Source organism: Manis javanica, chromosome 5 (assembly GCF_040802235.1).
Source record: "Manis javanica isolate MJ-LG chromosome 5, MJ_LKY, whole genome shotgun sequence".
NCBI classification, from domain to species: domain Eukaryota; kingdom Metazoa; phylum Chordata; class Mammalia; order Pholidota; family Manidae; genus Manis; species Manis javanica.
Window position 1 is genome coordinate 170,898,560 of NC_133160.1, and position 27,427 is coordinate 170,925,986.

General features: G+C 39.0%; 2 protein-coding genes across 3 annotated transcripts in view; both read right to left on the reverse strand.

Annotated features, from left to right (window-relative positions):
- POLN (DNA polymerase nu) overlaps positions 1-3,298 on the reverse strand; it is a 153,390-nt gene extending 150,092 nt beyond the window's left edge. The window contains exon 1 of the mRNA XM_073237950.1: positions 3,160-3,298. Within this exon, the coding sequence (XP_073094051.1) occupies positions 3,160-3,298 (139 nt within the window). The remainder of the gene's footprint in view (positions 1-3,159) is intronic.
- HAUS3 (HAUS augmin like complex subunit 3) lies at positions 1-26,957 on the reverse strand. Of its 2 annotated transcripts, none has more exons than XM_017641730.3 (6): positions 26,847-26,957; positions 24,754-25,793; positions 23,366-23,805; positions 21,616-21,844; positions 3,160-5,358; positions 1-169 (listed from the first exon to the last, which is right to left on the reverse strand). In XM_017641730.3, exons 2-5 carry the CDS (start codon positions 25,657-25,659, stop codon positions 5,125-5,127), a joined length of 1,809 nt encoding a protein of 602 aa, XP_017497219.3. In that variant the 5' UTR covers positions 25,660-25,793; positions 26,847-26,957; the 3' UTR covers positions 1-169; positions 3,160-5,124. The 2 variants fall into 2 exon arrangements, with proteins under 2 accessions (XP_017497219.3, XP_017497209.3); XM_017641720.3 differs by lacking the exon at positions 26,847-26,957 and adding an exon at positions 26,229-26,366.
- Between the last annotated feature and the right edge of the window lie 470 nt (positions 26,958-27,427).

Sequence of the window (27,427 nt, forward strand, 5' to 3'; positions counted from 1 at the left end):
TTAAGGAACACAAACATAAGTTTATTTCTCTCATGCTCTGAGGGAAGTGGTCTCAGCTGGTGGTATAGCCATTCCATGAGGCTGCTCATGACCCAGTTCCTTCCAGCACCTTGCTCTTCCAGGACACCGCTATCATTTGCAAGGCTGGAAAGGGGTCTTCAGCTTGCAACTGGAGAGAAGAGAAGCGGCCGGCTAGAAAGCAAGTCAAATGTCTTCGGACCTACCCTGGAAACTGCACACATCACCTGAGCTCACTCACATCCCACTGACAGGAACCACTTAGTCACACCTGACTGCAGCCTGAGCCATGCGGTCTGGCAATGTGCCTCATAAGGGCAAGACAAACGCTGGTGTGGCAGACAAGTAACCTCTGCTAACAATACCTTTGGAGCAATATGAAATGCCTGCGATCAGAAGGAGGACATGGCTGCCACGAGGTCAGGATAATGGTTATTTTTGGGCAGGGAGAGGGTTTTAACAGAGAAGGAAATTTGGAGAAGTGTCGATGCAGATGGTAGTTTGATGGATGGCCTCTATTACTTCATTAAACTGTATTTTAAGTTTTCCTATCTTTTTTCACAGAAATTATTTTTAAATAAAGACTGATCTTGCTACAAGTCCAGCCCTATACTCAGTCCAGCCCTTACTAGATGTGTATCTCAAGACACCTCAGTCCAGATCAGAAAATTAGATCCCAAAGTGACATACAACATTAATACTGTTTGGTTTTACTTAAGTGTTTGTAAAACCAAGTATTTGTAGTTTATTTCCACTGACTTGAGTTCTATTTTTATATTTATTTGGTATGAAATGTCTTTCAGAAATGAAAGACTGACTTACAATACTTTACTTAGATAAGGATCTGACACAATAAGTTCTGCTTGTGACATGAGTTCCGGAATTAATGAGATCTTAGGTCCAGCAGCACTCATCAATAACCCACAAGCAACCCAGCTTTAAGCAGCTTCACATGAAGTAAGAATAAAACCCTATGGCAGACAGACTCTAAGGAGATGCCATGACCTACCTCCCAGCATTCATGCCCTGCCTAAGTGTGGATGGGACTTACTGACTTCTGACCAACAACATACAGCAAAGGTAACAGGATGTTTGTGATTATGTTAGGAGACTGTGGTGTCAGTCTTGCTAGGGACACTCTTACTGGTCTGAAAAAGCAAGCTACAGTAATTTATAAATTTACAGAATTTATAAATAGGAGGCTCCTGACCCACAGAAACTGTGAGATAACAATGGGTGTTGTTTAAGTCACCAGGTTTATAAAGCTGCCCAAGGAGAGAACCTCATGGGAAGGAACAAAGGGCAGCTTCCAGCCAACACCTGGCAAGAAACTAAGGCCCTGAGTTCAAACACCTACAAGGAACTCACTTCTGCCAACAGCCATGTGAGCTTGGAAAAAAATGCTTCCCCATCTGAGCCCCAGATGAGACTCCAGCCCTGGCTGACACTTGCACTGTAGCCCAGCAAAGGCCCCAGCTAAGCTGTACCCAGGCTCCTGACCCACAGAAACTGTGAGGTAACAAATGTGTGTCGTTTCAAGTCACCAGGTTTTCCGTAACAGAGTTATGCAGCAACAGACAGAACAGAGCCCATGTGAAAATTCTACTTTTTCCAAATCCAAGCACACCTCACAGAAAATACCTTAACTTTTTCCATTATCTTCTCAATAAATTTATGGAAACTAGGATTTTTAACAAGGTATTTTAAAAGCATAACAAGAGAGCTCATGAGATGGTGTGACTGCCATAAATTTTTCTCAACAGAAACTGACATGGCTACCAGGGACATCTCATTGCCTGCACCAGTTTTTAAAGAGACATATATTTCTACCCATCAGGCACACACTGCTCTTTTACTAAGCAAGTCTACAGAATAAAGAAAAACTTCTTTGCTGTTTAAATATTTATCTTTCTTTACTATTCCACCCACTGCTACCCTTCCCCCTAAAGCACTGTCAATTGCTAGGTATGTAGGCTACACCTAAGAATTCCTACCAGTTAATTTACTAGTGACTTCTACACAAGCCAACAGATGCCTTCCTATTAATGATGGATATGTTAAGCGCTTCTGTATCTTTATCAAGGAACTGCATTTGTAACAACTATTATGCTAGTCTTCAATACTCAATCATTCATCTCAATATAATTATTCCATTACGCCTCACTCATACCTTACTGCTCAGAAAAGAAACAAAGAACAAGTTTTTGGCCCAGTCTTACAAATTTAAAATAAAAATTACTTTGCTGGTTTAAAAAAACTGGTGTTCTTAAGAAAAACTGAAGGAACAAAACAGCAGCAGAATCACAGAACCCAAGAATGGATTAACAGTTACCAAAGGGAAAGGGACTGGGGAGGATGGGTGGGAAGGGAGGGATAAGGGGGCAGGGAAAAAGAAAGGGGGCCTTACGATTAGCATGTATAATGTGGGGGGGGCACAGAGACGGCTGTGCAACACAGAGAAGTAGTGATTCTACAGCATCTGACTATGCTGATGGACAGTGACTGTAATGGGGTTTGTGGGGGGGACTTGGTGAAGGGGGTAGTCTAGTAAACATAATGTTCTTCATGTAAGTGTAGATTAATGATAACAAAATGAATTTAAAAAAACAAAACAAAACTGGTGTTTCAAACTTTTTAGTTGCACTTGTGAGCATGTGTCAGTTTTTACTAGTATATCACATGTCAGAGATATATGCACACAGACCAACAATCTCTGCCACCTTTAAAAGTTTATGTATCTCTGCGGTGGACAGTATACATAATGTTACAGCCATTCTGTTGTCCACCATACACAATAAGCAAACCCTATGCTCAGATTCAGTGACCGGGAGCTCAAGCTGAATGAAGCAAGAGGCTACTTATACTGTAGACCCAGATTCTAAGGGAATGCTTGACAGAATAAGGAAGAGAGCATTACATTTCTAAAGTGATAAGGGCTAAGAGCATTGTGAAATTGAGGGAGCAGCAGCTAGGTCCCCACTGAGAGTAAAGGTTAGGGAGCTGGCTTCCATTTTTTGGAGGCAGAAACTTTCCTATCCAGTTCTACAGAAGAATTCTGCTACATTTCACTTTCAAACTTCAGTCTTAAGAGGTAGTAGTGTTCATGGTAGTGAGACAGGAAGGTTTATAAAAATTACTCACTCTTTCCACTCTCTCTCCAGTTCTTAGCCTCCACTAAATCACCTGAATGTATAGCAGACATAATCTTCTGAGCAACGCTGGAGAGTGGCATCGCACAGAGATCAAAGCCTACAGGTGCCTTGTAATTTTCCATTTTCATAAAATCCTAAACATAAAATAAACATAATGCCCATATATTAATTGAGACTTCAAAATAAGAAACATTTGAAAAGTGTTATGTACTCAGACTTCCATAAAAATCACTATATTAAAAACCACAGGAAATAGGTTATCACTTGTGTCCATAATACAACAGAAAAGTTAAGAAGAAAGCAAAACAGTTATGGGCTCAACTGGGGTATTATGGTAAATAGGTAACAAAGTAAAGAACCTGTGTTTTAGTTGAACAATTTTAAAGCAAGCGCATCTACTCAAATACTTTCTGAGGTTTGGTACAGCTGTTCAACTTTCAAATATGCAAATTTAGTAACATAAAAATTACTTTTAACTGACTTGGGTAATTATGAGACACACACATCCTGACACCATTTCCCTTGCATGGCTTACTATACCGGGCCCCCAGCTGACTGGGTGAAGGTCTGGAAAAGGCAGCACAAGTCATCAAGTAGCTTGTCATACATCTGACACATTCAGCACTGATCTAAACTGAACTTCCTGTTCCATGAGCTAGGAAACTAGGTGACATTATTTTTTCACATTACTGAGAAAAGAAAAAATCTAAGTAAATTCCTTATTCCAAGGTAGAATAGCGAAAAAAGGGGGGGAAAGTCATCCATGAGGAGCTAACAGCAAAATTCTAAATACCATGTACTGCTGCAAAATTTTCAAGCATATTAATCTAGTTCATATAAAATTTTAAATAATGCAAAAAGACAATAATTGGCAAAACAATTTTGTTCAATGGAATTACAAAAATTACCAATCATCTGTCACCTAAGATGGGTGGCTCAATCATCTGTCACCTAAGCATACTGATTTTCTGATGGTTATAGTTAAAAAACTCCATAAAGATCACCTAAAGTGTGTAGATTTTAGACTTGCATTCTGTATAAAAGCAGGTAATACATCCTTGGAACAGGAATAATCTTGAAGGTAATTACCCTCACCTTCTCTTTTCTGTATAAAGCTTGCATGGCACACAATACAGGCCACATAAATCAGGTACTCAAGAAGCATTTGATGCAATAAGTGATAAATAAGCTACTTCAAATTATTTCTAACTCTTAAAATAATTTCTATTTTTCCTAATACTACACTTGTATCCCACCTAATACAATCCAATATTTAAGTATTTTCACTCTCACTCCAAAGGAACTCTTTAAAATAGCAGTATATATCCTTTGACAATCACTTTTACCAAATACTGACATTTCAAAGTCATTACAATACATAAGTCACACAAAAGTCAGCACTGCTCAAGATTTGTCCTGTAGAAATTTTTGAGTCCCCAGGACTCAGCCTCTAAAATGAACAAAGGCCAATAGAGACTTGACATTCTTTGCGATGTAATTAGGAACATTAAGACTCTCAAAGTCTGAGGCTGGAAACTACAGGGGAATATAGTTTGAGTTACAGGATTATACTTAAAATCAAATATGAAGGGACTTGGCTATTCCATATATTAAGGTCTACAGCTTTAACAATGCTGACTTAACATTCTTCAACTTTTTAAAACATTTAACAGCAGAAAATTTATATTTCTTAAAAAAAATAGTAAAGGAGAGATAACTAAGTATTAAAAAGCTCTCAAGATTAAGTTCCACCAAGCAAATGTTCAAGTCATAAAAAGCATTGTCACTCTGAACAAACATGCTAAGGAAAAAAAAAATAACCCTTGAATCATTAAATGAAATGTTCCATTGACCTCAAATTCAAAATTTTAGTAGTGTTTATTGGTTATATTCTCCTCCCAATATATAAAATGTTAAAACATAGTGTATGTAGTAAAGATTCAGTTTAGTAATATCAATCCTCGAGACCAACAGTCTTAATCTTTGATTGTTTTTCTAAATTTTCCACAATATCTTTCAGATAATCTTCATCTTTTAAAAAATATACATATAATTCTCTTTCCATTTGATGCAGTTTATTAGATGCTAAAATTTTTCTTTTTGTCTTCACATCAGCCAGAGTATCAGTAAGATGATGATTTAGCTTATTCAGTTGAGATTCAACTTGATGAAACTGCTCCATTAACTCCTAAAAGAAAAAGAACAATGCTTTTAATGCAAAAGCACTATTCATAACACCAATTATAGGTTTAAAATGTAACTTACATGGAAAGGATCTAAATGATATAATTATTCCCCTAAATTTAACAATGATCCTCAATTAAAAACCCATTGTAGGTTTAATACAAATCCTCTGTAAAATCAATTGCCAAAAATTTGATAGGCAGTTTAAGTAATTCAAAGCAAACTTCCTCCCTGAAGAGTACCTTATATGTAAACTGTTCTGTATATTCATATATTGAACAAATATTGCTGAATGGTACCATGTGCCAAGCACTGTCTCAGAGACTATGAATTTAAGCATGAACACAAGCTCATTCACGGAGCTCACAATCTGCTTAATTTAGCAAACCTTGTTGTAGCCTAATTTCTGTAGACAAAAGAGATACTGAGAAAGCCCTGAAATGAAGCAACTACAAATAAAAAAGAAATACCTTGAAAAAATCTCCATCTTTTTTCTGTTACAGAGGATAGAATGATATACCTGGCATTCAACAATCCTGACTTCAGTGGAATTCTGCTCAAGATCCTAGACATCCTGGACTCTTCACATTTAATCAACTGAAATTCCTCGCTTCCTAATATTAAAAGCCATTATTAAGTTTCCATGGGTTTGTAATCAAGTATTCTACCCCTTTAAATTTTCAGCCAGTGTTACCAAAGGGGTCTCAGAAAATCTATAGCTCACTTCAACCTTCCACAGCTTCTCAGCACGGTCCATGAGCATGGTGATCACCGGGGTGCTCCTTATGAATACAGACGCCTGTACGTCACTCCACACTAAGTCACTCAAACTCTGAGACATAGCCAGGAAGCTACATTTCACTAGGCTCCCTGGAGATTCTAATGTGCAAGTTCAAGAATGACAGTTTAAAACTTATAAATGCCAGTTCTAGAGAGCAGTACTTCTTAAACTATATTCTTTATAAAATCAACTAATACCTATATTAAATGGTCTCCCTTTGAAGAAAACCTTGGTAAACTTGCATACAGTGATAAAGTACAATCTCACCTTTAATTTTTGTACTAAAGATCTTTATCTTAGTTGCTAAAATGACACTCTTACAGATACTGAAAAATATTCAACTTTATTAATAATAAAAACACCAGTTAAAATTGGTATGGGTGGCATTTATACCTTATTGGGCTAGAGAAAACATTAAATAATGATTCCCAGTGAGTTATTGTGAAACTGCCATATTTTAGTGATTCTAGGAGGCAATCTTTCACATTCTGACATATCTAAAATCAGTATGTATTTTACAATTGAGAGCATCATATAATTGTTATTGGCCACATTCATAAAGAATGCTTTGTCACCAACATTAAACATTTTTTTACTCTGGTAAAAACACTTAAAATGAAATCTCCTCTCTTAGAACTTTAAGAGTACATACAGTTTCATTAACTGCAGCAACAATGCTGTACAGCAGAGCTCTAGAACTTACTCATCTGGCATAAATGAAACTTCATGCTTGCTGATTAACATCTCCCCATTCCTCCCCAGCCCCTGCCATCTACCGTTCTACTCTCTGCTTCTGAGTCTTGACTACGGTAGATACCTCATCTAAATGGAATCATGTATTGTTTGTCCTTGAGACTGTCTTATTTCATTCAGCATAATTTCCTCAAGGTTTATCTGTACTGTGAAATACTGCACAAATTTTTTTAAGGCTGAATAATATTGCATTTTATGTAAAAACCACATTTTCTTCATCCATTGCTCCACTGGTAGGCTGTTTCCACATCTTGGCTGCAATGAATGTAGGAATGCTGACATTTTGTCAAGATCCTAATTTCAATTATTTTGTTTAAATGTCCAGAAATGGGATTACAGGGTCTAAGTTCTATTTTTTAATTTTTTGAGGAATCTACATACTTCTTTCCATAGCAGCTGCACCATTTTGCATTTCCATCAACAATGTACAAGGGTTCCAATTTCTCCACATCCTCAATACTTGTCATTTGTTTTTTGATAAAAGCCATCATGATATAAGGTAATAGGTCACTGTGGTTTAACTTGCATTTCCCTGATGATTAGTGACACTGAGCATCTATTCATATACCTGGGCCATTTATGTCTTCTTTGGAGAAATGTCTATTCAAGTCCATAGCCCATTTTTTATCAGGTTATTAGTTTTTTTGCTATCAGCAACATCCTTGATGTATAGTGTGGAGAAATAAAGACAACTGTTGAGTAAAAAAGTAACAGAAGAACAGAACTTTGTAAAGCCTCAGAAATACCCTAACCATTTTTCCTTTTAATGTATTCTCAAGTGATATAATAAAAATTATGTCCAGCTATACTTAAAAGATAACTTCTAATAAGTATGAAATAATTCTACATAAGAATGTATTATATCATTTTAACTGAAAAAGACTTTTGTTTCTTAGCAATTCATGAAATAATGGTATATCGTATGACCAGTGGTGTCTAGTGGATACTTAAATAGTGCTGGTGGCATTGTAAACAAGTATGACTCCTTTGAAAAGCAGTCTGGCAATACCAACAGGCAAAGAAAATGTGTATATCCAAGAAACCCAGCAGTTCTACTTCTAAGATGCATCCGAGTGAAACAGAAAGCTATATACACAAGATACACAAGATGTCATTCATGAGCAAACAAAAGAAAAAAATGAAGACTATCAAAATACTCAACAATGGTGGATTGGTTATAGAAGGTATGATTCTTAAATCAAGAGGACTGTAACATTAAAAACCAAAGATGGGAGTGAAAATGTTTATTTCAAAAAAATACATAAAAGATTAAGACAAAAAGCAAAATAGGAAGAGTCATTATGTATAATTAAATGATACAATTCATTGCAATTTAAATCCATGAGGATAATAACTTCCAGTTTTAAACTCAGAAGTAGCTTATAAAATAAACTCAAATATAAAGAAAAAACTGATAGAACTATAAGGGGAAATGTTCGACTACACATCACAGATTTTCCAATAATTATTTAATAGATCAAGAACATAAAAATCAGTAAGAGATTTTTTAAAAACTAATCAGTTATCTCTTTATACCCATCAGGATGGTGTGGGAAAACGGAAGTTCCTGTGGCCAGGATCCTCACCTGAACCTAAGCTACTTGATGATGTAACTGGCCTGCTGCTGGGCTCCTGCTCCCACACCCGTAGGCAGTGACCTTTTACTGACTGAGTCACTACATGAAGAGCTCTGCCCAGTGCTCTGAGGGGGAGGCGGAGACGGAGGCAGAGACTGCAGATGTGATTCTACTGCTCGATCTACTGCCAGAAGAATAAACCTGGGTGTTTGTCATGGGGAGGAAAAAAGCTCAATAACAGGTAAATTTAACAGCAATTCAAGAACTTTCTATGAAAAGTTACAAGAAGATGGTTAGCCCTTTCCCCCCTACTAAGAGAATTCAAGGTGTCTTGCCAATGGGTTTCAGCCCAGACAAGGTCACTATGGATTCAATGTGACCAAAGAAATAACAGTGGAACGTTCTTAGGGTGAAAGGGTTTATACCCAACTTCATTTCCACAGTGGCAAGTCAATCACTAAAATCCCATCCACTCAGAGAGAGTCTGCAGGCAACAAGCTGGTCTCTACCTCTGGGCATCTCTACCCGCACAGCCGTCTCAGTCTCTGTCCTTGGCGCTGCCACCACTTCAGTATTGTCTCTGCTCTCCTGCAGCCATGCCACCATGTCACCCAGAGCACTGGGAGGAGCTCTTTAAAGAGTCAGTAACAATGTATTGCCCATACATGTGCAGTGAGCTAGTCAACTAGGGCCAGGTAAGAATCCTGGCCATGGGAACCTTCACTTTATCCACAGCAACATAATGGTATTCAGCCCCAGGCAAGTCAGATGGTTATTACATATTTTTTTAAAAAGGGGAAATAACAAGTATACATGAATATATGGAGAAACTGGAACCCTTACACATTGATGGTGGGAATTTAAATGGTACAATTGCTGTGGAAGAGTTAAGGCAGTGTAGAGAAAGTGAAGGTTCCTATGGCCAGGATTCTCACCTGGCCCTGGTCGGCTTGCTCACTACACACGTGTGACAGGCAATACGTTGTTACTGACTCTATATAGAGAGTTCCGCCCAGTGCTCTGGGTGACACAATGGCTGCATGGCTGCAAGGCAGTGCCAAGTACACAAACTGAGACAGCTACAGGGGCAGAGAGGCCCAGAGGCAGAGACCGGCTTGCTGCATGCAGACTCGCTCTGAGTGGATGGGATTCTAGTGACCAACCTGCCACTATGGGAATAAAGTTGAGTATAAACCCTTTCACCCCAAGAATATTCCATTGTCATTCTTCGGTCTCACTGAATCCACAGTGAACTTGTCTAGGGCTGAAACCCATTGGCAAGACAGGCAGTTTCTCAAAAAGTTAAACACAGAATTATCACATGGTTCAACTGGGTATACACCAAAAAAATTAAAACAGGGACTCAGATACTTACACAGGAATACTCAAAGCATTATTCACAACAACCAAAAGGTGGAAACAACCAAACTGTCCACCAACAGATGAACAGATAAATGAAATGTGGTATATAATAAATCAGAATACTATGCAGCCATAAAAAAGGAATAAAATCGACATTTTACAATACGGCTGAAACTTAAGGACATTATGCTAAGTGAGACAATAAGCCAAACACAAAAAGGATAAATAATGTATGATTCCACTTAGATGAACCTCAACTAGGCAAATTGGAAGACAGAAAATGCAACAGAAGTTACAAAGGGCTGAGAGGAAGGCAGAGTAGGGAGTTACTGTTGTTCAACGGACACAGTTTCTGTTTGAGATGATGAAAAAGTTCTGGAAATATATCATGGGCATGGTTGTACAATATTGTGAATGTACATAATGTTACTCATTATACACTTAAAAATGGTTATAACTGCAAACTTTCTATTTTGTGTACTTTACAATAAAAATTATTTTAAAACACGAATCACAAACCATCCTGTTCAAGGGAAGGTAGGCTAGTTATTCAAATCAATCCTCTCATAGAAAAAAATGTGAAAGGTTAAATGAAATTTTTTTGAAAAATCAAAAAGAATAAAAGCTTCCTAAAGGCAACAAAGAAACAACAAGAAGGAACTGGAAGTCTATAAACAACCCAGATTGCTAAGGGAGCCCAGGAACAGCTTTACTTTAAGGCAACTGCCTAACTTGGAAAATTAAAACATATGATTTTTTTGAGACTCATAAGACAAGTGGGAGAAAACCAAAGTCCAAGGCCCACAGAAAGTGGGAAGTCAAACAGGAAACCCTCTTCATGATAAGCATGGACTCAAAGGTCACAATCTTAAAATCAGGATGGCCCAGAATGGAAGAGCCCTTGGTTAGAATTACAGCCCAAATAGGAATCACCTGTGTCCTCCAAAGACTCTCAGACTTTCAACCCAGTTTAAATCTCAAAACTGGTAGTGCCCATATTGTCTAACAAAATAGACATGAACATAAAAAGCACTTAAAAGATCATTTATCTCTTCATAGGCAAATGATAAGTGGTAGGGAGAAAGAGAGCATGCACAGTGACCTAACTCCAGAGCCCGTGACCCTCCTGCACTATTCAATGATACCTGTCTGGGAACACATGGTATTCTGTGATTCTATCCATTACCTCTGCTGCGTGCTCAGCACACTGACTTGCCCAGCAGAGTTTGTACTGCCAGATTCATCCAGGATTATTTATTTGCCACCCAATACCTTAGGCACTCTTATCAACTGAGAAAGTTAAATTATTTCCATTAAATAAATGTGACCTCTATTGATTTTTGAAGCCCTCCTGTTCTGAATTTGAGTAAATGCTGTCTCTCTCATCCATAATGTGGCTCTAATGGCAAAAGGCTACCTTGTTTCTTGAGGTCCTGACAGACATGTATGGAGATCGCTTCTCTATCACTTATCTTCAGATATTTTGACATTTTCTCAGACCTTTATACTCTGCTAACAGAATTACTGCAAATTTCCTTCTAACTGGTCCTCTGCAAACTTTTTTCAGCAGGTTTTACTGTTTTCAATGACTCCTGCCCATCAGACAGCATTACCTGCTCCAATGCTCACTCCAGTCAACCTTTTCTAAAGTTTTCCCTTCAGACCAATGGAACACAGAGCTACAACTCCATGCCTCTGAGAGATGATGTCCTGCTACTTTTCTGCTGGGACATAAGGCCCTGTGTCCTGGATCTCTGAGTCAAGGAGCAGTGCTGAGTGGAATCTGAGACAGGCTTCGTTCCCACTTGCCTTTAAAGCAGACTCGAAGGACATGGCCATTTGGTGACTGTTCGTGTTACACACAGGTTTCTAGGCTGCATGAGGGTGTTTTATAAACTAGCTCGACATATTTATTATATCCACATTGAGTAGCATCATTATAATTAAGAGCCTGTCACAATTTTCATTACACACCCCTGTTTTCAGGAACCTAACAGCCATAAAATTTACTCCTGACTGAGACTTAGCATGCCTGAATCCAATGCCTAATCATACTTTTCAGAAAAGGCATAAAATGATAATGCTCCCCAAATACTAGTATACTCACAAAACTTTTATGTTCAGAAGAACAAAGATACCACTTTCCACCTCAATACAGCCATCAATTGTTTTTTAAATTAAAAGTATAGATAGAATAAACTGGAACAAAAGTATGCTTTGGGCATAAGAAATTTCATAATGCGGCTGATTTATAAACGTGATGCTATGTTTTTAAGAATTAGCAGAAATGACTATATTAAATGCTATAAATTTAAAAAAAAGATCATTTATCTCATGTTAAGAGGCTCCCTTCACCAGACAGATTCTGATTTTAAATCTGTATGCCTCAATAAATGGTGTTGGGGGGGCGGAGCCAAGATGGCGGCGTGAGTAGAGCTGCGGAAATCTCCTCCCAAAACCACATATATTTTTGAAAATACAACACAGAAAACTCTTCCTAAAATAGAGATCAGAAGACACAGGACAACAGCCAGACCACATCCACACCTGTGAGAAGGCAGTGTCTCACGAAGGGGGTAAGATACAAGCTGTGGCCCGGTGGAACCCGAGCGCTCCACACCCCAGCTCCCAGCGGGAGGAGAGAAGGTGGACCAGGAAGAGAGAGGGAGCCCAGGACTGCTAAACACCCAGCCCTAGCCATCTGCACCAGAGCGCAGACACAATGCATGTGTGAGGTGCTGGAAACTAGGGAAACAGGATAGTAACACCTGTGAGCAGGTCCCTGCAGACGTTGCACCTGGCACAAAGAAAAGCGAGTGCTTTTTCGAAGTCTTAAAGGGACAGGGACCTCACAGCCTGACAGAAGCGTCCTGGGACACTTAGTCCAGCGGCAGGGAATCTGGGGATCTCTGGCCACTCTAACCCCCTGGGCAGCAGGGAGCACGGAGGCCCCTCACAGAGATAAAAAGCCTCCGGGCCGTTCCCCCTCCAACATGGCTCCACCATATTGGAGCAGCAGCCCAAGGCAGGCCATACCCACAGCTACAGCGGAGATAAACTCCATAGCAGCCGGGCAAGAATCAGAAGTCCTTTCTGTGCACAGCTGCTAAGCACAAGCCACTAGAGGTCGCTGTTCTCCCAGGAGAGGAAGGCCACAAACCAACAAGGGAAGTTCTTCCAGACGTCACTGGTCCCAGCTCGGCAAACTATCTCTATCACCATGAAAAGGCAAAATTACAGGCAACCCAAGATCATAGAGACAACACCAGGGAAGGAGACAGACCTAACCAGTCTTCCTGAAAAAGAATTCAAAATAAAAATCATAAACATGCTGACAGAGATGCAGAGAAATATGCAAGAGCTAAGGGATGAAGTCTGGAGGGAGATTACAGATGCCAGGAAGGAGATTACAGAAGTGAAACAAACTCTGGAAGGATTTATAAGCAGAATGGATAAGATGCAAAAGGCCATTGATGGAACAGAAACCAGAGAACAGGAACGCATACAAGCTGACACAGAGAGATATAAAAGGATCTCCAGGAATGAAACAATATTAAGAGAACTGTGTGACCAATCTAAAAGGAACAGTATCCATATTATTGGGGTACCAGAAGAAGAAGAGAGAGAAAAAGGGATAGAAAGTATCTTTGAAGAAATAATTGCTGAAAACTTCCCCAAATTGGGGGAGGAAATAATCGAACAGACCACAGAAATACACAGAACTCCCAACAGAAAGGACCCAAGGAGGACAACACCAAGACACCTATTAAAATGGCAAAGATCAAGGACAAGGAAAGAGTTTTAAAGGCAGCTAGAGAGAAAAAGGTCGCCTATAAAGGAAAACCCATCAGCCTATCATCAGACTTCTCAACAGAAACCTTACAGGCCAGAAGAGAATGGCATGATATATTTAATGCAATGAAACAGAAGGGCCTTGAATCAAGGATACTGTATCCAGCACGATTATCATTTAAATATGAAGGAGGGATTAAACAATTCCCAGACAAGCAAAAGTTGAGGGAATTTGCTTCCCACAAAACACCTCTACAGGGTAGTTTAAAGGCACTGTTCTAGATGGGAGCACTCCTAAGACTAAACAGACGTCACCAGAGAAAATAAAATCACAGCAAAGAAAGCAGACCAACCAAATACTAACTAAAGGCGAAAATAAAATCAACTACCCACTAAAAGCAGTTAAAGGAAACATGAAAGAGCACAGAATAAAACAACCAACATATAAAGAATGGAGGAGGACAAATAAGAAGGGAGAGCAGAAAAGAATCTCCAGACAGTATATATAGCAGCTCAATAAGCGGGCTAGGTTAGGCAGTAAGATACTAAAGAAGCTAACCTTGAACCTTTGGTAACCACTAATCTAAAGCCTGCAATGGCAATAAGTACATATCTTTCAATAGTCACCCTAAATGTAAATGGACTTAATGCACCAATCAAAAGACACAGAGTAACAGAATGGATAAAAAAGCAAGACCCATCTATATGCTGCTTACAAGAAACTCACCTCAAACCCAAAGACATGCACAGACTAAAAGTCAAGGGATGGAAAAACATATTTCAGGCAAACAACAGAGAGAAGAAAGCAGGGGTTGCAGTACTAGTATCAGACAAAATAGACTTCAAAACAAAGAAAGTAACAAGAGATAAAGAAGGACATTACATAATGTTAAAGGGCTCAGTCCAACAAGAGGATATAACCATTATAAATATATTTGCACCCAACACAGGAGCACCAGCATATGTGAAACAAATACTAACAGAACTAAAGGAGGAAATAGAATGCAATGCATTCATTTTAGGAGACTTCAACATGCCACTCACCCCAAAGGATAGATCCATTGGGCAGAAAATAAGTAAGGACACAGAGGCACTGAACAACACACTAGAAGAGATGGACCTAATAGACATCTATGGAACTCTACATCCAAAAGAAACAGGATATACATTCTTCTCAAGTGCGCATGGAACATTCTCCACAATAGACCACATACCAGTTCACAAAAAGAGCCTCAGTAAATTCCGAAAGACTGAAATTCTACCAACCAACTTTTCAGACCACAAAGGTATAAAACTAGAAATAAATTCTACAAAGAAAACAAAAAGGCTCACAAACACATGGAGGCTTAACAACATGCTACTAAATAATCAATGGATCAATGAACAAATTAAAATAGAGATCAAGGAATATATGGAAACAAATGACAACAACACAAAGCCCCAACTTCTGTGGGACACAGCGAAAGCAGTCTTAAGAGGAAAGTATATAGCAATCCAGGAACACTTAAAGAAGGAAGAACAATCCCAAATGAATAGTCTAACATCACAATTATCAAAACTGGAAAAAGAAGAACAAATGAGGCCTAAAGTCAGCAGAAGGGACATAATAAAAATTTGAGAAGAAATAAACAAAATTGAGAAGAATAAAACAATAGCAAAAATCAATGAAAACAAGAGCTGGTTCTTTGAGAAAATAAACAAAAGAGATAAGCATCTAGCCAAACTTATTAAAAGAAAAAGAGAATCAACACACATCAACAGAATCAGAAATGAGAATGGAAAAATCACGACAGACTCCACAGAAATACAAAGAATTATTAAAGACTACTATGAAAACCTATATGCTAACAAGCTGCAAAACCTAGAAGAAATGGACAACTTCCTAGAAAAATACAACCTTCCAAGACTGACCAAGGAAGAAACAGAAAATCTAAACAGACCAATTACCAGCAATGAAACTGAAACGGTAATCAAAAAACTACCCAAGAACAAAACCCCCGGGCCAGACGGATTTACCTCGGAATTTTATCAGACATACAGAGAAGACATAATACCCATTCTCCTTAAAGTTTTCCAAAAATTAGAAGAGGAGGAAATACTCCCAAACTCATTCTATGAAGCCAACATCACCCTAATACCAAAACCAGGCAAAGACCCCACCAAAAAAGAAAACTACAGACCAATATCCCTGATGAATGTAGATGCAAAAATACTCAATAAAATACTAGCAAACCGAATTCAAAAATACATCAAAAGGATCATACACCATGACCAAGTGGGATTCATCCCAGGGATGCAAGGATGGTACAACATTCGAAAATCCATCAACATCATCCACCACACCAACAAAAAGGACAAAAACCACATGATCATCTCCATAGATGCTGAAAGAGCATTTGACAAAATTCAATATCCATTCATGATAAAAACTCTCAACAAAATGGGTATAGATGGCAAGTATCTCAACATAATAAAGGCCATATATCATAAACCCACAGCCAACATCATACTGAACAGCAAGAAGCTGTAAGCTTTTCCTCTGAGATAGGGAACTAGACAGGGATGCCCACTCTCCCCACTGTTATTCAACATAGTACTGGAGGTCCCAGCCACCGCAATCAGACAAAACAAAGAAATACAAGGAATCCAGATTGGTAAAGAAGAAGTTAAACTGTCACTATTTGCAGATGACATGATATTGTACATAAAAAACCTTAAAGACTCCACTCCAAAACTACTAGAACTGATATCGGAATACAGCAAAGTTGCAGGATACAAAATTAACACACAGAAATCTGTGGCTTTCCTATACACTAACAATGAACCAATAGAAAGAGAAATCAGGGAAACAACTCCAATCACAACTGCATCAAAAAGAATAAAATATCTAGGAATAAACCTAACCAAAGAAGTGAAAGACCTATACCCTGAAAACTATAAGTCACTCTTAAGAGAAATCAAAGGGGACACTAATAAATGGAAACTCATCCCATGCTCTTGGCTAGGAAGAATTAATATCGTCAAAATGCCCATCAGCAACATTCTTCAACGAACTGGAACAAATAGTTCAAAAATTCATATGGAAACACCAATGACCCTGAATAGCCAAAGCAATCCTGAGACGGAAGAATAAAGTGGGAGGGATCTCACTCCCCAACTTCAAGCTCTTCTACAAAGCCAAAGACAATTCAGTACTGGCACAAGAACAGAGCCACAGACTAGTGGAACAGATTAGAGACTCCAGACATTAACCCAAACATATATGGTCAATTAATATTTGATAAAGGAACCATGGACATACAATGGGGAATTGACAGTCTATTCAACAGATGGTGCTGGCAGAACTGGACAACTACATGTAACAGAATGAAACTGGATCACTGTCTAACCCATACACAAAACTAAACTCGAAATGGGTCAAAGACCTGAATGTAAGTCATGAAACCATAAAAGTATTAGAAAAAAACATAGGCAAAAATCTTTTTGATATAAACATGAGTGACCTCTTCTTGAACATATCTCCCTGGGCAAGGAAAACAAAAGCAAAAATGAACAAGTGGGACTATATTAAGCTGAAAAGCTTCTGTACAGCAAAAGACACCATCAATAGAACAAAAAGGTACCCTACAGTATGGGAGAATATATTTGTAAATGACAGATCCGATAAAAGCTTGACATCTAAAATATATAAAGCGCTCACCCACCTCAACAAACAAAAAACAAATAATCCTATTAAAAAATGGGCAGAGGAACTGAACAGTTCTCCAAAAAAGAAATTCAGATGGCCAACAGACACATGAAAAGATGCTCCACATCGCTAGTTATCAGAGAAATGCATATTAAAACCACAGTGAGATATCACCTCACACCAGTAAGGATGGCTACCATCCAAAAAACAAACAACAACAAATGTTGGCAAGGTTGTGGAGAAAGGGGAACCCTCCTACACTGCTGGTGGGAATGAAAATTAGTTCAACCATTGTGGAAAGCAGTATAGAGGTTCCTCTAAATGCTCAAAATCGACTTACCATTTGACCCAAGAATTCCACTTCTAGGAGTTTACCCTAAGGATGCAACACTCCAGTTTGAAAAAGACAGATGCACCCCTATATTTTTTGCAGCACTATTTACAATAGCCAAGAATGGAAGCAATCTAAGTGTCCATCAGTAGATGAATGGATAAAGAAGATGTGGTACATATATACAATGGAATATTATTCAGCCAGAAGAAGAAAACAAATCCTACCATTTGCAACAACATGAATGGAGCTGGAGGGTATTATGCTCAGGGAAATAAGCCAAGCGGAGAAAGAGAAATACCAAATGATTTCACTCATCTGTGGAGTATAAGAACAAAGGAAAAACTGAAGGTACAAAACAGCAGCAGAATCACAGAACCCAAGAATGGACTACCAGGTACCAAAGGGAAAGGGACTGGGGAGGATGGTTGGGTAGGGAGGGATAAGCGGGGGGGGGAGAGAAGTAGGGGGGCATTATGATTAGCATGCATAATGTGCGGGGTGGGAGAAAGGGGAGGGCTGGGCAACACAGAGAAGACAAGTAGTGATTCTACAACATTTTGCTATGCTGATGGACAGTGACTGTTAATGGGGTTTGTGGGGGAGACTTGGTATAGGGGAGAGCCTAGTAAACGTAATATTCTTCATGTAATTGTAGATTAATGATAACAAAAAACAAAAACAAAAAAGAGAAAGAAAAGGGGGATTACTCCCTGATAGGATAAAACTAACTGCAAATCAATGATTAATGCATGCTTTACATATCCTTAATTTTTATCTTTTAAAGGGTGTCAGATGATCAGCTATGGAAGTACATTTTTCTGATAATATTCCTTTGTCTTAAAAAAAAAAAAAAGCAGTTCCTGTGTGGTGATCTCCAATAGGTTCTTCACAATGGTATAAGGGGCATATCAAAGTGTGGGCAAAGGGTTTATTTGTGTTTATACAGAGGATCAAAGCCTAATTTGGCTACCCAGAAAAAGAATTAAGATACGATATGAAGAAGAACTTCCAACATCAACATCCTCTGGAAGAGTCATTCCAGAAGATGATCATCAAAAAACTTCAACAAGGATCCTGGCGCTGCTGCAGTTGTAGCTGCATCCATCCCACCAGTTCCTGGACTTGCATTGGAATGAAGAAGGAGATATCTAAGCTGGCCTGTACACAGTAAAACAACAAATTTGACTGGATCTATACTGTCGGAACTCAACCAAGAATTAGGAGAAGTGCAAGTTGCAGTGCTCCAAAATCGTGTGACTACAGACTATCTACTGTTAAAAGAACACATGGGATGTGAACAGTTCCCAGGAATGTGTTGTTTTAACTTGTCTGATTTTTCTCAAACTATTCAAATTCAGTTAGACAATATCCATCATATCATTGATAAGTTTTTACAAATACCTAGGGTACCTAACTGGTTTTCTTGGTTTCACTGGCTGGTAATTGTAGGTCTGCTTTTGTTATGTAGCTGTATTCCTATTATGTTAATGTGTGTACACAATTTAATTAGTAGTTTAAAACCTATACATGCTTATGTTACTTTACAAGAAGATATGTTGAAGAAATAATCAATCTTCCCATGTTTTCTTCCGTCTGCTACTTCTATAGGTTTTCTTCTTCCTTCCTAATTACAACCCTTTAGAAGAATTAGTGCCTCATATCGAAAATTACCGAGTATCACAATTCTTCCAAGTGGTAAAAATACCTCAGGACAAATGCTGGGCATAGAAGCCACAGGGCATAAATCTGCAAAGAAGTAAAAAGCTAACCTTTTCAAAGAATATTGCTTCTCTCTCACCAACTTTACATTTCCCTGTATGGCCCCGGAAGATGACTGGTTAGCCAGAGACAGATAAGATTCCTCAAGGGAGGAACAACTTAAGACAGGCACAGTCGCAGGGGGGCCATCAGGTGAGAAATTGGGGACCAACAGAGGGGAGGCTTAGAACCTCACACACCCCCTGTTTTGAGAGAAATCTTCTGCATCCGTGGATGTTTTGTTGCCCTTGTCTAGCTTGGATTAATACTTAGTCCATAGGCACACACCTGATCATCTACATTTGCCCTCTTACAGCAGTAAATTATGTTATCTACCTTTATCTTGCATCTACCTACCACTTCAGCATTTTATTAAAAAATAATAATAATAATAATAAGGGAGAAATGTGAGACTCATATAAGTCAAGTATAAAAATCAAATGAATAATCATATCTGACTTGTTTATAGTTCATGATGCGTGATCAGAACTGAAAGTTTCTGTGATATGACTGCCCTTGCGCTGTTCACCATGTAAGAACTTATTCACTATGTAAGACCTTGTTCACCATGTAAGAACTTGTTTGTTATGCTTCAGAAGATTGGAGACTGTTGAGATATAGGCTTGGGGTTGATTAATGACTGTGCATTGAGTCCCCTATACAGAATTTTATTGTTCTTAACAACCATTTGATCAATAAATATGAGAGATGTCCTCTCAAAAAAGAAATACAACTGAGGACTGTGTAATGTCAGTTATCAAATGCTGATATTGTTAAGTGTAAAAAGCAAGCCAAACAATATCTCAGTGAATAACTCAAATGGAACATAGATTAAAAGTAAAACACAAAACTATAAAAAAAATAAATGGTGATGGGACAATTTGGTTACTCATAGGGAAAAAATAAATAAAACAAACTCTATCTCATGTCATACATAAAAATAAGCTCCTGCTATTGAACAGTGTAACCTTACGATAAAGTAAAAGGGACTATCACTATGATGTTAAGAACAAACCTTAACAAGACATTAAAGAAGATATAAAAAGGACAAACCATAGTGATAAATGGCATCAAAATCAAAATCCTAATAAAAACAAAACAAGCAAACAAAAAAAAGTGAAAAGGAAAAGTCACAAGTAGGGAATAAATATATGGAACACATGTAACTGACAAACACTGACATTTGAAATATGTAACTACTACAGATGATTAAAAAAAGAAAAGGCTAAAGAAAGGGGAAAGGAGCTTAATGAAAAAGCAATTCCCAGAAAAAGGTAAATGGCCAATAAACTGAAAGGGACTCAACCTCTGAAATAATCAGGGAAATGCAAATTACAATCTCACCAGGATGCTAATTTACATCCACATGTTGAGAAATTTATAAATCAGACAATGCTATGTGATGAGAATGATGTAGCTACAGAGCATCTCTTAGACACTGCTGGTACAATATGGTACAACCACTCTGGAAAACAATTAGATGGACCCTGTGAAACTGAGCCTGTGATCCAGCAATTCCACTCCTGCATCAGAGAGTCTGTGCACTTGTGCAACTATGGGACACACAACAAGACATGATCTCCAATAGCCAGAAAGGAAATCATCTACACAGAACATATATTAACTTGCGGAATTTCACTGGATGGAATACTAACTATATAAATGAGAAAACTAAATGACCTAAAGCTTCATATATATTGAAACATGGATGAGTCTCAAAGTCATAAGAAGCAAGTTCCTGAAGAACATATGAATTACCATGTACATAAAATCTAGAAACATACAATACTAAACAATATAGTCTACAAATATGTATGTAATAGAATTACAAAAGCAAGCAAATGATAAAATTAAGCACAGTAGTTACTCCTTGACAAAGGGGGGGTATGCTATGCGGAGGAACATGCTATCATTAAGTGTACACTACGTGTATGTCTTTTTAAAAATATCGGGGCATCCTATCTGCCAAACAAATACTACAGAACCTTTTATGTTTGAAATAGTTTACAAATTTTTTAAATTCTGTATACAAAGATCAAACTATCTCAAAAATGTATTTATATGAAAACAAAAACCTCAAGGTATAAAAAAACATTTTATATTAGGGCAATGGGATTTGGGGGTAATATTTTCCTCATGTTCACATTCTTCTTCAGTATCTTTAACAATGAACATCACTTTTTAAAGCATTTTTTATTACTACAGCAAGTACCCACCTGATCACTGAGCAGAAGCCGATGTCCTCCTTGATATAAAGTTTCACAAAGCATGTCCACGTCACTGTTCAGTTTGGACAGAAACGAAGAATGTTCCTGAGCAGATACTACCAACTGACTTTGTACTAAAGAAACATCCTGCTTTAATTTCTCAGCCATGTCCTCCAGGTTTCCATGGGTTATAAACAATTCCTTTTTCTTATTCTCCCCTTCTAAAAGCTGATAAAGCCTAAAATGTGAAATAAAAATTACAGGAAAATATTCTGAAGTCAGTACAGTTTCTAAAATTAAAATTCACTGTGTTGGGGCATCTTTGGAGACAAGATAACAATTTAAAAATATTAATCTGCTGATAAATCAAGCAACTGAAAACACTGCAGCTAAAATACTGTCTCATTACAGAAATACATATTCTGATTATTGTATCAGAATCTCTAGTTTTAACCTCTCTCAAGGTTTAGGTAAGAAATTCTTTTTAACTGCCATTAACCTACTTCAAACAAAATATGTTGCAGCAATATCTCCCAAGAAATCACTTCTCTCACAAAATGAAGTAGTAGTAACAGAAATGAACTTGACACAGAACACCTAGGTCTGAGTCCTGGCTGTTATGTGAGACCTAGGTCAAAGTCAACCTCTTGAGACTTAATTTTCACATCTTAATACCTACCCATTTTAAAGAACTGTGGTGGACTTAGAAGAGAAAAATTGAATAAACAATGTAAAATGTTCAAAAGAAGTAAACAATAAGAACTATATAAATAAAAATAGTAAACTTGCTACTCCTGTCTCGTCCATATTTGGTAGGCAAATTATAATCTTGATAAGCTATGAAGCCACTTTTAACACTACAAACGTAAATGGCAGAAAAATCCTATGAGACAAATGGGAAAATGTGAGGCAGCATCTTCCATACTTACTGACAAAAAGGGTTTGCTGTTTTCCTTAGAATTCAAAAAAAAAAATTTATTACCTTAATTTAACAAGTTGCAACAGACTTCATAAAACTGGTTCAAGTCCAATTTTGCCAATCTTGTTCCATTGGGATGTGACTACACAACTCCAGGGGGCACCGTTCACACAGCTCATGTCAATGCCACCCTCTGAAATTGTTAAATGAAGCAGCCCAATCTGTGTCCCTCATTTCATTAATAAGAAAACAAAGGATGAGATGATTTTCCTCTAGTCTTACAGAAAAATCAAGAGTAGGATCCAGATTTTTGTGGCCTTTGACTACTTGAGCCCTCCAATCTAGGTATTCCCTTAGCATCAATTGCTCAGACATCCAGAAAAGGTTCAGAGTTAAGACCCATTCTCACTGATTCACCTTAGGCACAGAAATTAAGTAGGTCTTCTCCCCTCTCTACTGCCACCTTCTCAAAATGCTATCAGTTCTCTGCCCAGCAATACCTACTGTACACTAAGCTGTACTCAAACTTCCTGTTGTAGCTGAACTCCTGGCCCAAATCTAAAATAAGTCATCTAAATAATGATGCCTAAAGGTGAATAAGACTTCATATATATTCATTTCTCCAACTCATCCTCCTCAGCTCTAAAATAGCTACTTCCAGATTTAACATGAATGAAAAAGAAAGAAATTAAAAAAGAGAGGCATATAAAAGAAAAGTGCAAGAGAAGAGCCAAAAATAGGGTCAAAGTATTTAAACTTCTATAATTTTCATTCAAACTCTCTCCAGTATTTTATAAAAACAAAGGAAAAATAATTATTAAAAAAAACAATGAAGCATACCTATGAGTAGAATAATCCTTGGTATCAATGGTGTTCCTTGGACTTATCTGCTGAGACACTGATGGGTCTCTTAACATTTCTAATCGCTGGTGGAGCGTCATATTACTTTGACTAAATTCTTGAACCAAATTTTCAAGTTGACGATATATGTCCCAATGCTTTCTCAATTCAATTTCATATGATAACTGCAGAAGTTCAAATGATGCCTTTTGCTTTATCAACTGATTTAAAACTAATTCTTGTCTTGCTGTATAATAGTCTTGTTTAGCAATCTGCAGATCAAAGTCTCCCTTTACCACTGGCATATTCAGTAACTGGGCATTCTCTTTCACCACAGCAGGCAAACTTTTGTCTTTAATGTGAGCGATCTGTTCTTCGAGTTTCAGAATCTCGCTATTCAAGCTAGAAATTTTAGAATCCAAATTATCTTTGCCAAGAGCCTACACAAAGAAAGCAATTACATTTCAAACTGTAAGTACAAAGCTGAAATAGTCAAAGAACTATCTTCACTTTCCATTTTAGGTTATTAGATAGCATGGTCATTAATAAAAACTAATCTTACATTAGACAAAGTGAAAACCAGTTTTAAAAATGTGGACTAAGCCAAGGGTAGAGCCCGTATGAATTGTTAAACTTTAATGCTACTGCTACCACATATATACAGAAATGGCTACCAAAATAGGGATCTCTCATCATACTTGGTTTACTCAATAAAAATCATTAGCACACTATTTACTAAATGCAAATATATGCTATTTAAGTTGTTCTTAAAATTAGCTATTCTTCTAGTGTGTTGGCTGATTTTAGCACTTCTATGGACTGACAGAACTCCATACATTATTCCAAAGTTTGTGCTAGTTACAGTTAACTACCTTGGTTACAGATATTCCATTTCGGAGAAGATACTCAACTACCTAGTGTTTACATTACCAAGAAAGCAAGCTTTCCAAGAGTGTAGACAGCTATCTGTAACACATCTACACGTTGTCAACAAAGAATCAGGGCTTCAGTGCCCTGAACTGGATCTCTGACTTCATTAGCACCACGCTCAGGTCAGAGCAAACAAGGCAAAATACCACAACACAGCAATAAGGCTCTTTTACCCATAAGCCACAAAAAAGGAAATTACAGTGTTGTTTGCACCTGAACCAACACAAATTCCAAATTCAGAAGGCACATTTTGTTTAACATTAGCTAACTGGTTGGGGTTATAATCACTACTTCTGCCCTCCACTAACATGAGGACTTATTTGAAACACTGACACATTATCACAACTAAACACTCAACAGAAATCAGGGATATGACATTACATCCCCTGTTCTAAAGTACTTTGGTATCAATACTGTATCCTCCCTAATAATTAAATAGGAATCCAGTCTCACGTTACCTTGCTGGGGAGGCTATGAAGAGTCTCCTCTGCCCATTTTATACTCGCCTTCATGCTCAAATTACTTGCTTTCAAGTGAATTAATTCATGTTGAGCACAGATGTATGCTAGCTGCAGCCTAGCCATCTCTAGCCGTCTCTCCTCAAGGACTTCTTGATTATCACATATAGATGGTGCTTGTATATCTAAAACTTGAAAATTTTCTTCATTTGAACTTTCAACTACTTCACATATACCCTGGAAGAACTTTTTTTTGGTATATAAGGTTAATGCTTCTGTGCTTTGCTCTTCTTGGCTTAGATACTTTTCCAAGGAAAACTGAGATAAAAACACCAGTGGATTTGTCCCTTGACCCAAATTAGAATGCCTGAAGTACATCATCAGTCTTGCAACTCCACCAGTAAGAGCCTGAAGGTCCTTGGTGATCTTCGCACTCACAGCATTTAGAATTCCTTGGCTCTGCTTCAGCTTTTTAGCAGCTGCTTCTTTAGCATTTAACCTCAGAGATTTGTGGCTGGTCACTGAAGCCATCAACTGGCATTTATTACGGCGCTGAATTTTTAGGTTCTTTAGTTTCTGCAGAGTTTGAACCTCATCCTGTAATTTCTTTAGCTCTTTGTCATCCAAGATGGTTGCCTTCAATTCAGAAGTTTTACAGGTTTTAAGAACTTCATCTAATGCTGCTCCTTCTAGGATGGGCTTGCCTGATTTTTGAACAATACTAAAAGCTTCCAATTCTTCTTCAGATAACACATTCTGTTCGCTCACATTCCCACAAAACCACTTCAAAAATGATTCGTCTTCAACAGTCTCAAACAACCAGTCAAAATCTTCCCCATTAAGAATATCAGCTCTTGGGTAATCAATTTTTTTTAATGTTTCCACAAACTCTTTTCCACAGCTCATGGTTTACCGAATATTTTGTAAGTGATATGGGTTTACGGTGTGATATTTAGACAAAAAAATCCAAATACAAACTAATCTTACGTTAAGTCCACAGAGAAGGGCAAAAATATTTTTAGAACCTACAATGATTTCTCCTGGGGGTGGAAAGAAACAAGTATCAGATCACAAATGAGGTGATTATAATTTTTAAAGGATGATATAAATATCACGTATTTGGGAACCACTGGAACCTAGAGGTAGCTGAAGCTGAAATGTTTGATGATTAAGAGAAAACAATCACTCAGATCACTGCAACGATAATAATAATCTAACATGAAAACCTTGCTGCTTCCAAAGATAAAGCAGTCTCAAATACATTATATTTTACGAAGCGGTTCAGTTCTAAATGAAAAAGTAAACGGATCTAAACAATCTCAAGCCATCACGTGATTAAGCAAACTCTTTTCTCTGACCTTCCTAAGAAAATAAAAATAAATATGGTAAGATTTTTGAAGTCGACTAAACATTCACCTTAATGACTCACTAGCACCCGCCGTTCATACCAGAAGCAACACCCAAATATGACCGACCTAGTGCAGAGGAAAGTCTGGCTTAGGGTTTAAGAAAAAGCCTCAACGTGAGAATAAAAAATGCTTGTTTTTCAACAAACACAACGGTGAATCATCCACGATGACGGAACCGGGCGAACTTCACTGACGGTGGCAAATGCAGATTAACGGTACCCGTACCACATTTGGGGCACAATCTCTGGTTTGGTTTTGTGAGACTCAGTTATGCATGTATGCCTATTAATTAAAAAAACATAAAAATCACCAAGTCAGCTTTAAAGACACACTGCACAAACCGCACCCCGATTGCTGGCTGGCCCTTTCGGAGATCGGGCGCGCGGGCCCGCATCCCAGCAGCGCCTCAGGGGCAGCGCGGGGCCCGGGAGCCCGCGCCCGAGGGGCCCCTGCCACGGGACCGCCCGTCCCCGGGGCCCCGACCCCGGGCGCCGCGAGCCGTCGCCTCCCGCCCCAGCGCCCGGCTCGGGCCTAGGCCCACAACACGCCGCCGGGCGAAAAGTTACTCGTGGGCCTGGAAGGAGTCCCCAGAGGCGCCCGGAAAGAAAAGACAGCCGGGTGGCCGGCGCTGATCCACAGTCCCACTCCCCGGACTCCCAGGCCCGCGAGGTCCGCGCCACTTACCTCAGGAACCCCCGCTCTCGTCCCTCAGAAACCGCCGCAGCGTCTTCCGCGCCCCGCACTGCCTCACGGGAACGCCGCGAGCGCCCGCGCGCAGGGCGTCGAAGGGGCGGGGGTGATACCGCGGGGGACCGTCTGCGCAGGCGCGGTGTCGGAAGGGGTGGGGCCCGGGGGCGGAGCCGGCTGTCTGCCCGCAGGGAAGGCGCTGCGAGCCGCGCGGAGGCGGCGCGGGGGGCAGGCCCGGCCGGGGGTGTCCCGTGCCGTCCGGGGCCGTGAGAACGGGCGAGCCCGGTGGCCGCGACCGCCGCCGCAGTCCTGCAGCGCGCTGTTCCCGAGCCCTCCCCGGACCACTAAGCAACCCCATTTTCAAAATACAGCTTTAAAAGTTGCAAGTGTAACTCACCGAGAGTGCAGGTGTCGAAGACGCTTCTGACTCGGGCTGGAGCGCCGTCCCGAGGAGGAGGCCGGAGTCCGCGCGTGGGCGAGAGCGCGCGGAAACAAGGCCGCCGAGCCCGGCCGCTCGCGCCCGGCAGTCCGGGGAAGCAGCCCTTCCGCTGCCGTCTGTGCGGACGGGTTCGTTTGCC

Coding starts and splice junctions, on each gene's coding strand:
- HAUS3 (XM_017641730.3), bottom strand. CDS start 25,659: ATGAGCTGTGGAAAAGAGTTTGTGGAAACATTAAAAAAAATTGATTAC. Junction 23,806..24,753: donor TTCATAGCCTCCCCAGCAAG/GTAACGTGAGAC, acceptor TTCTTTGTGTAG/GCTCTTGGCAAAGATAATTT. Junction 5,359..21,615: donor GGCTTCTGCTCAGTGATCAG/GTGGGTACTTGC, acceptor TTTTTCTTTTAG/GAGTTAATGGAGCAGTTTCA.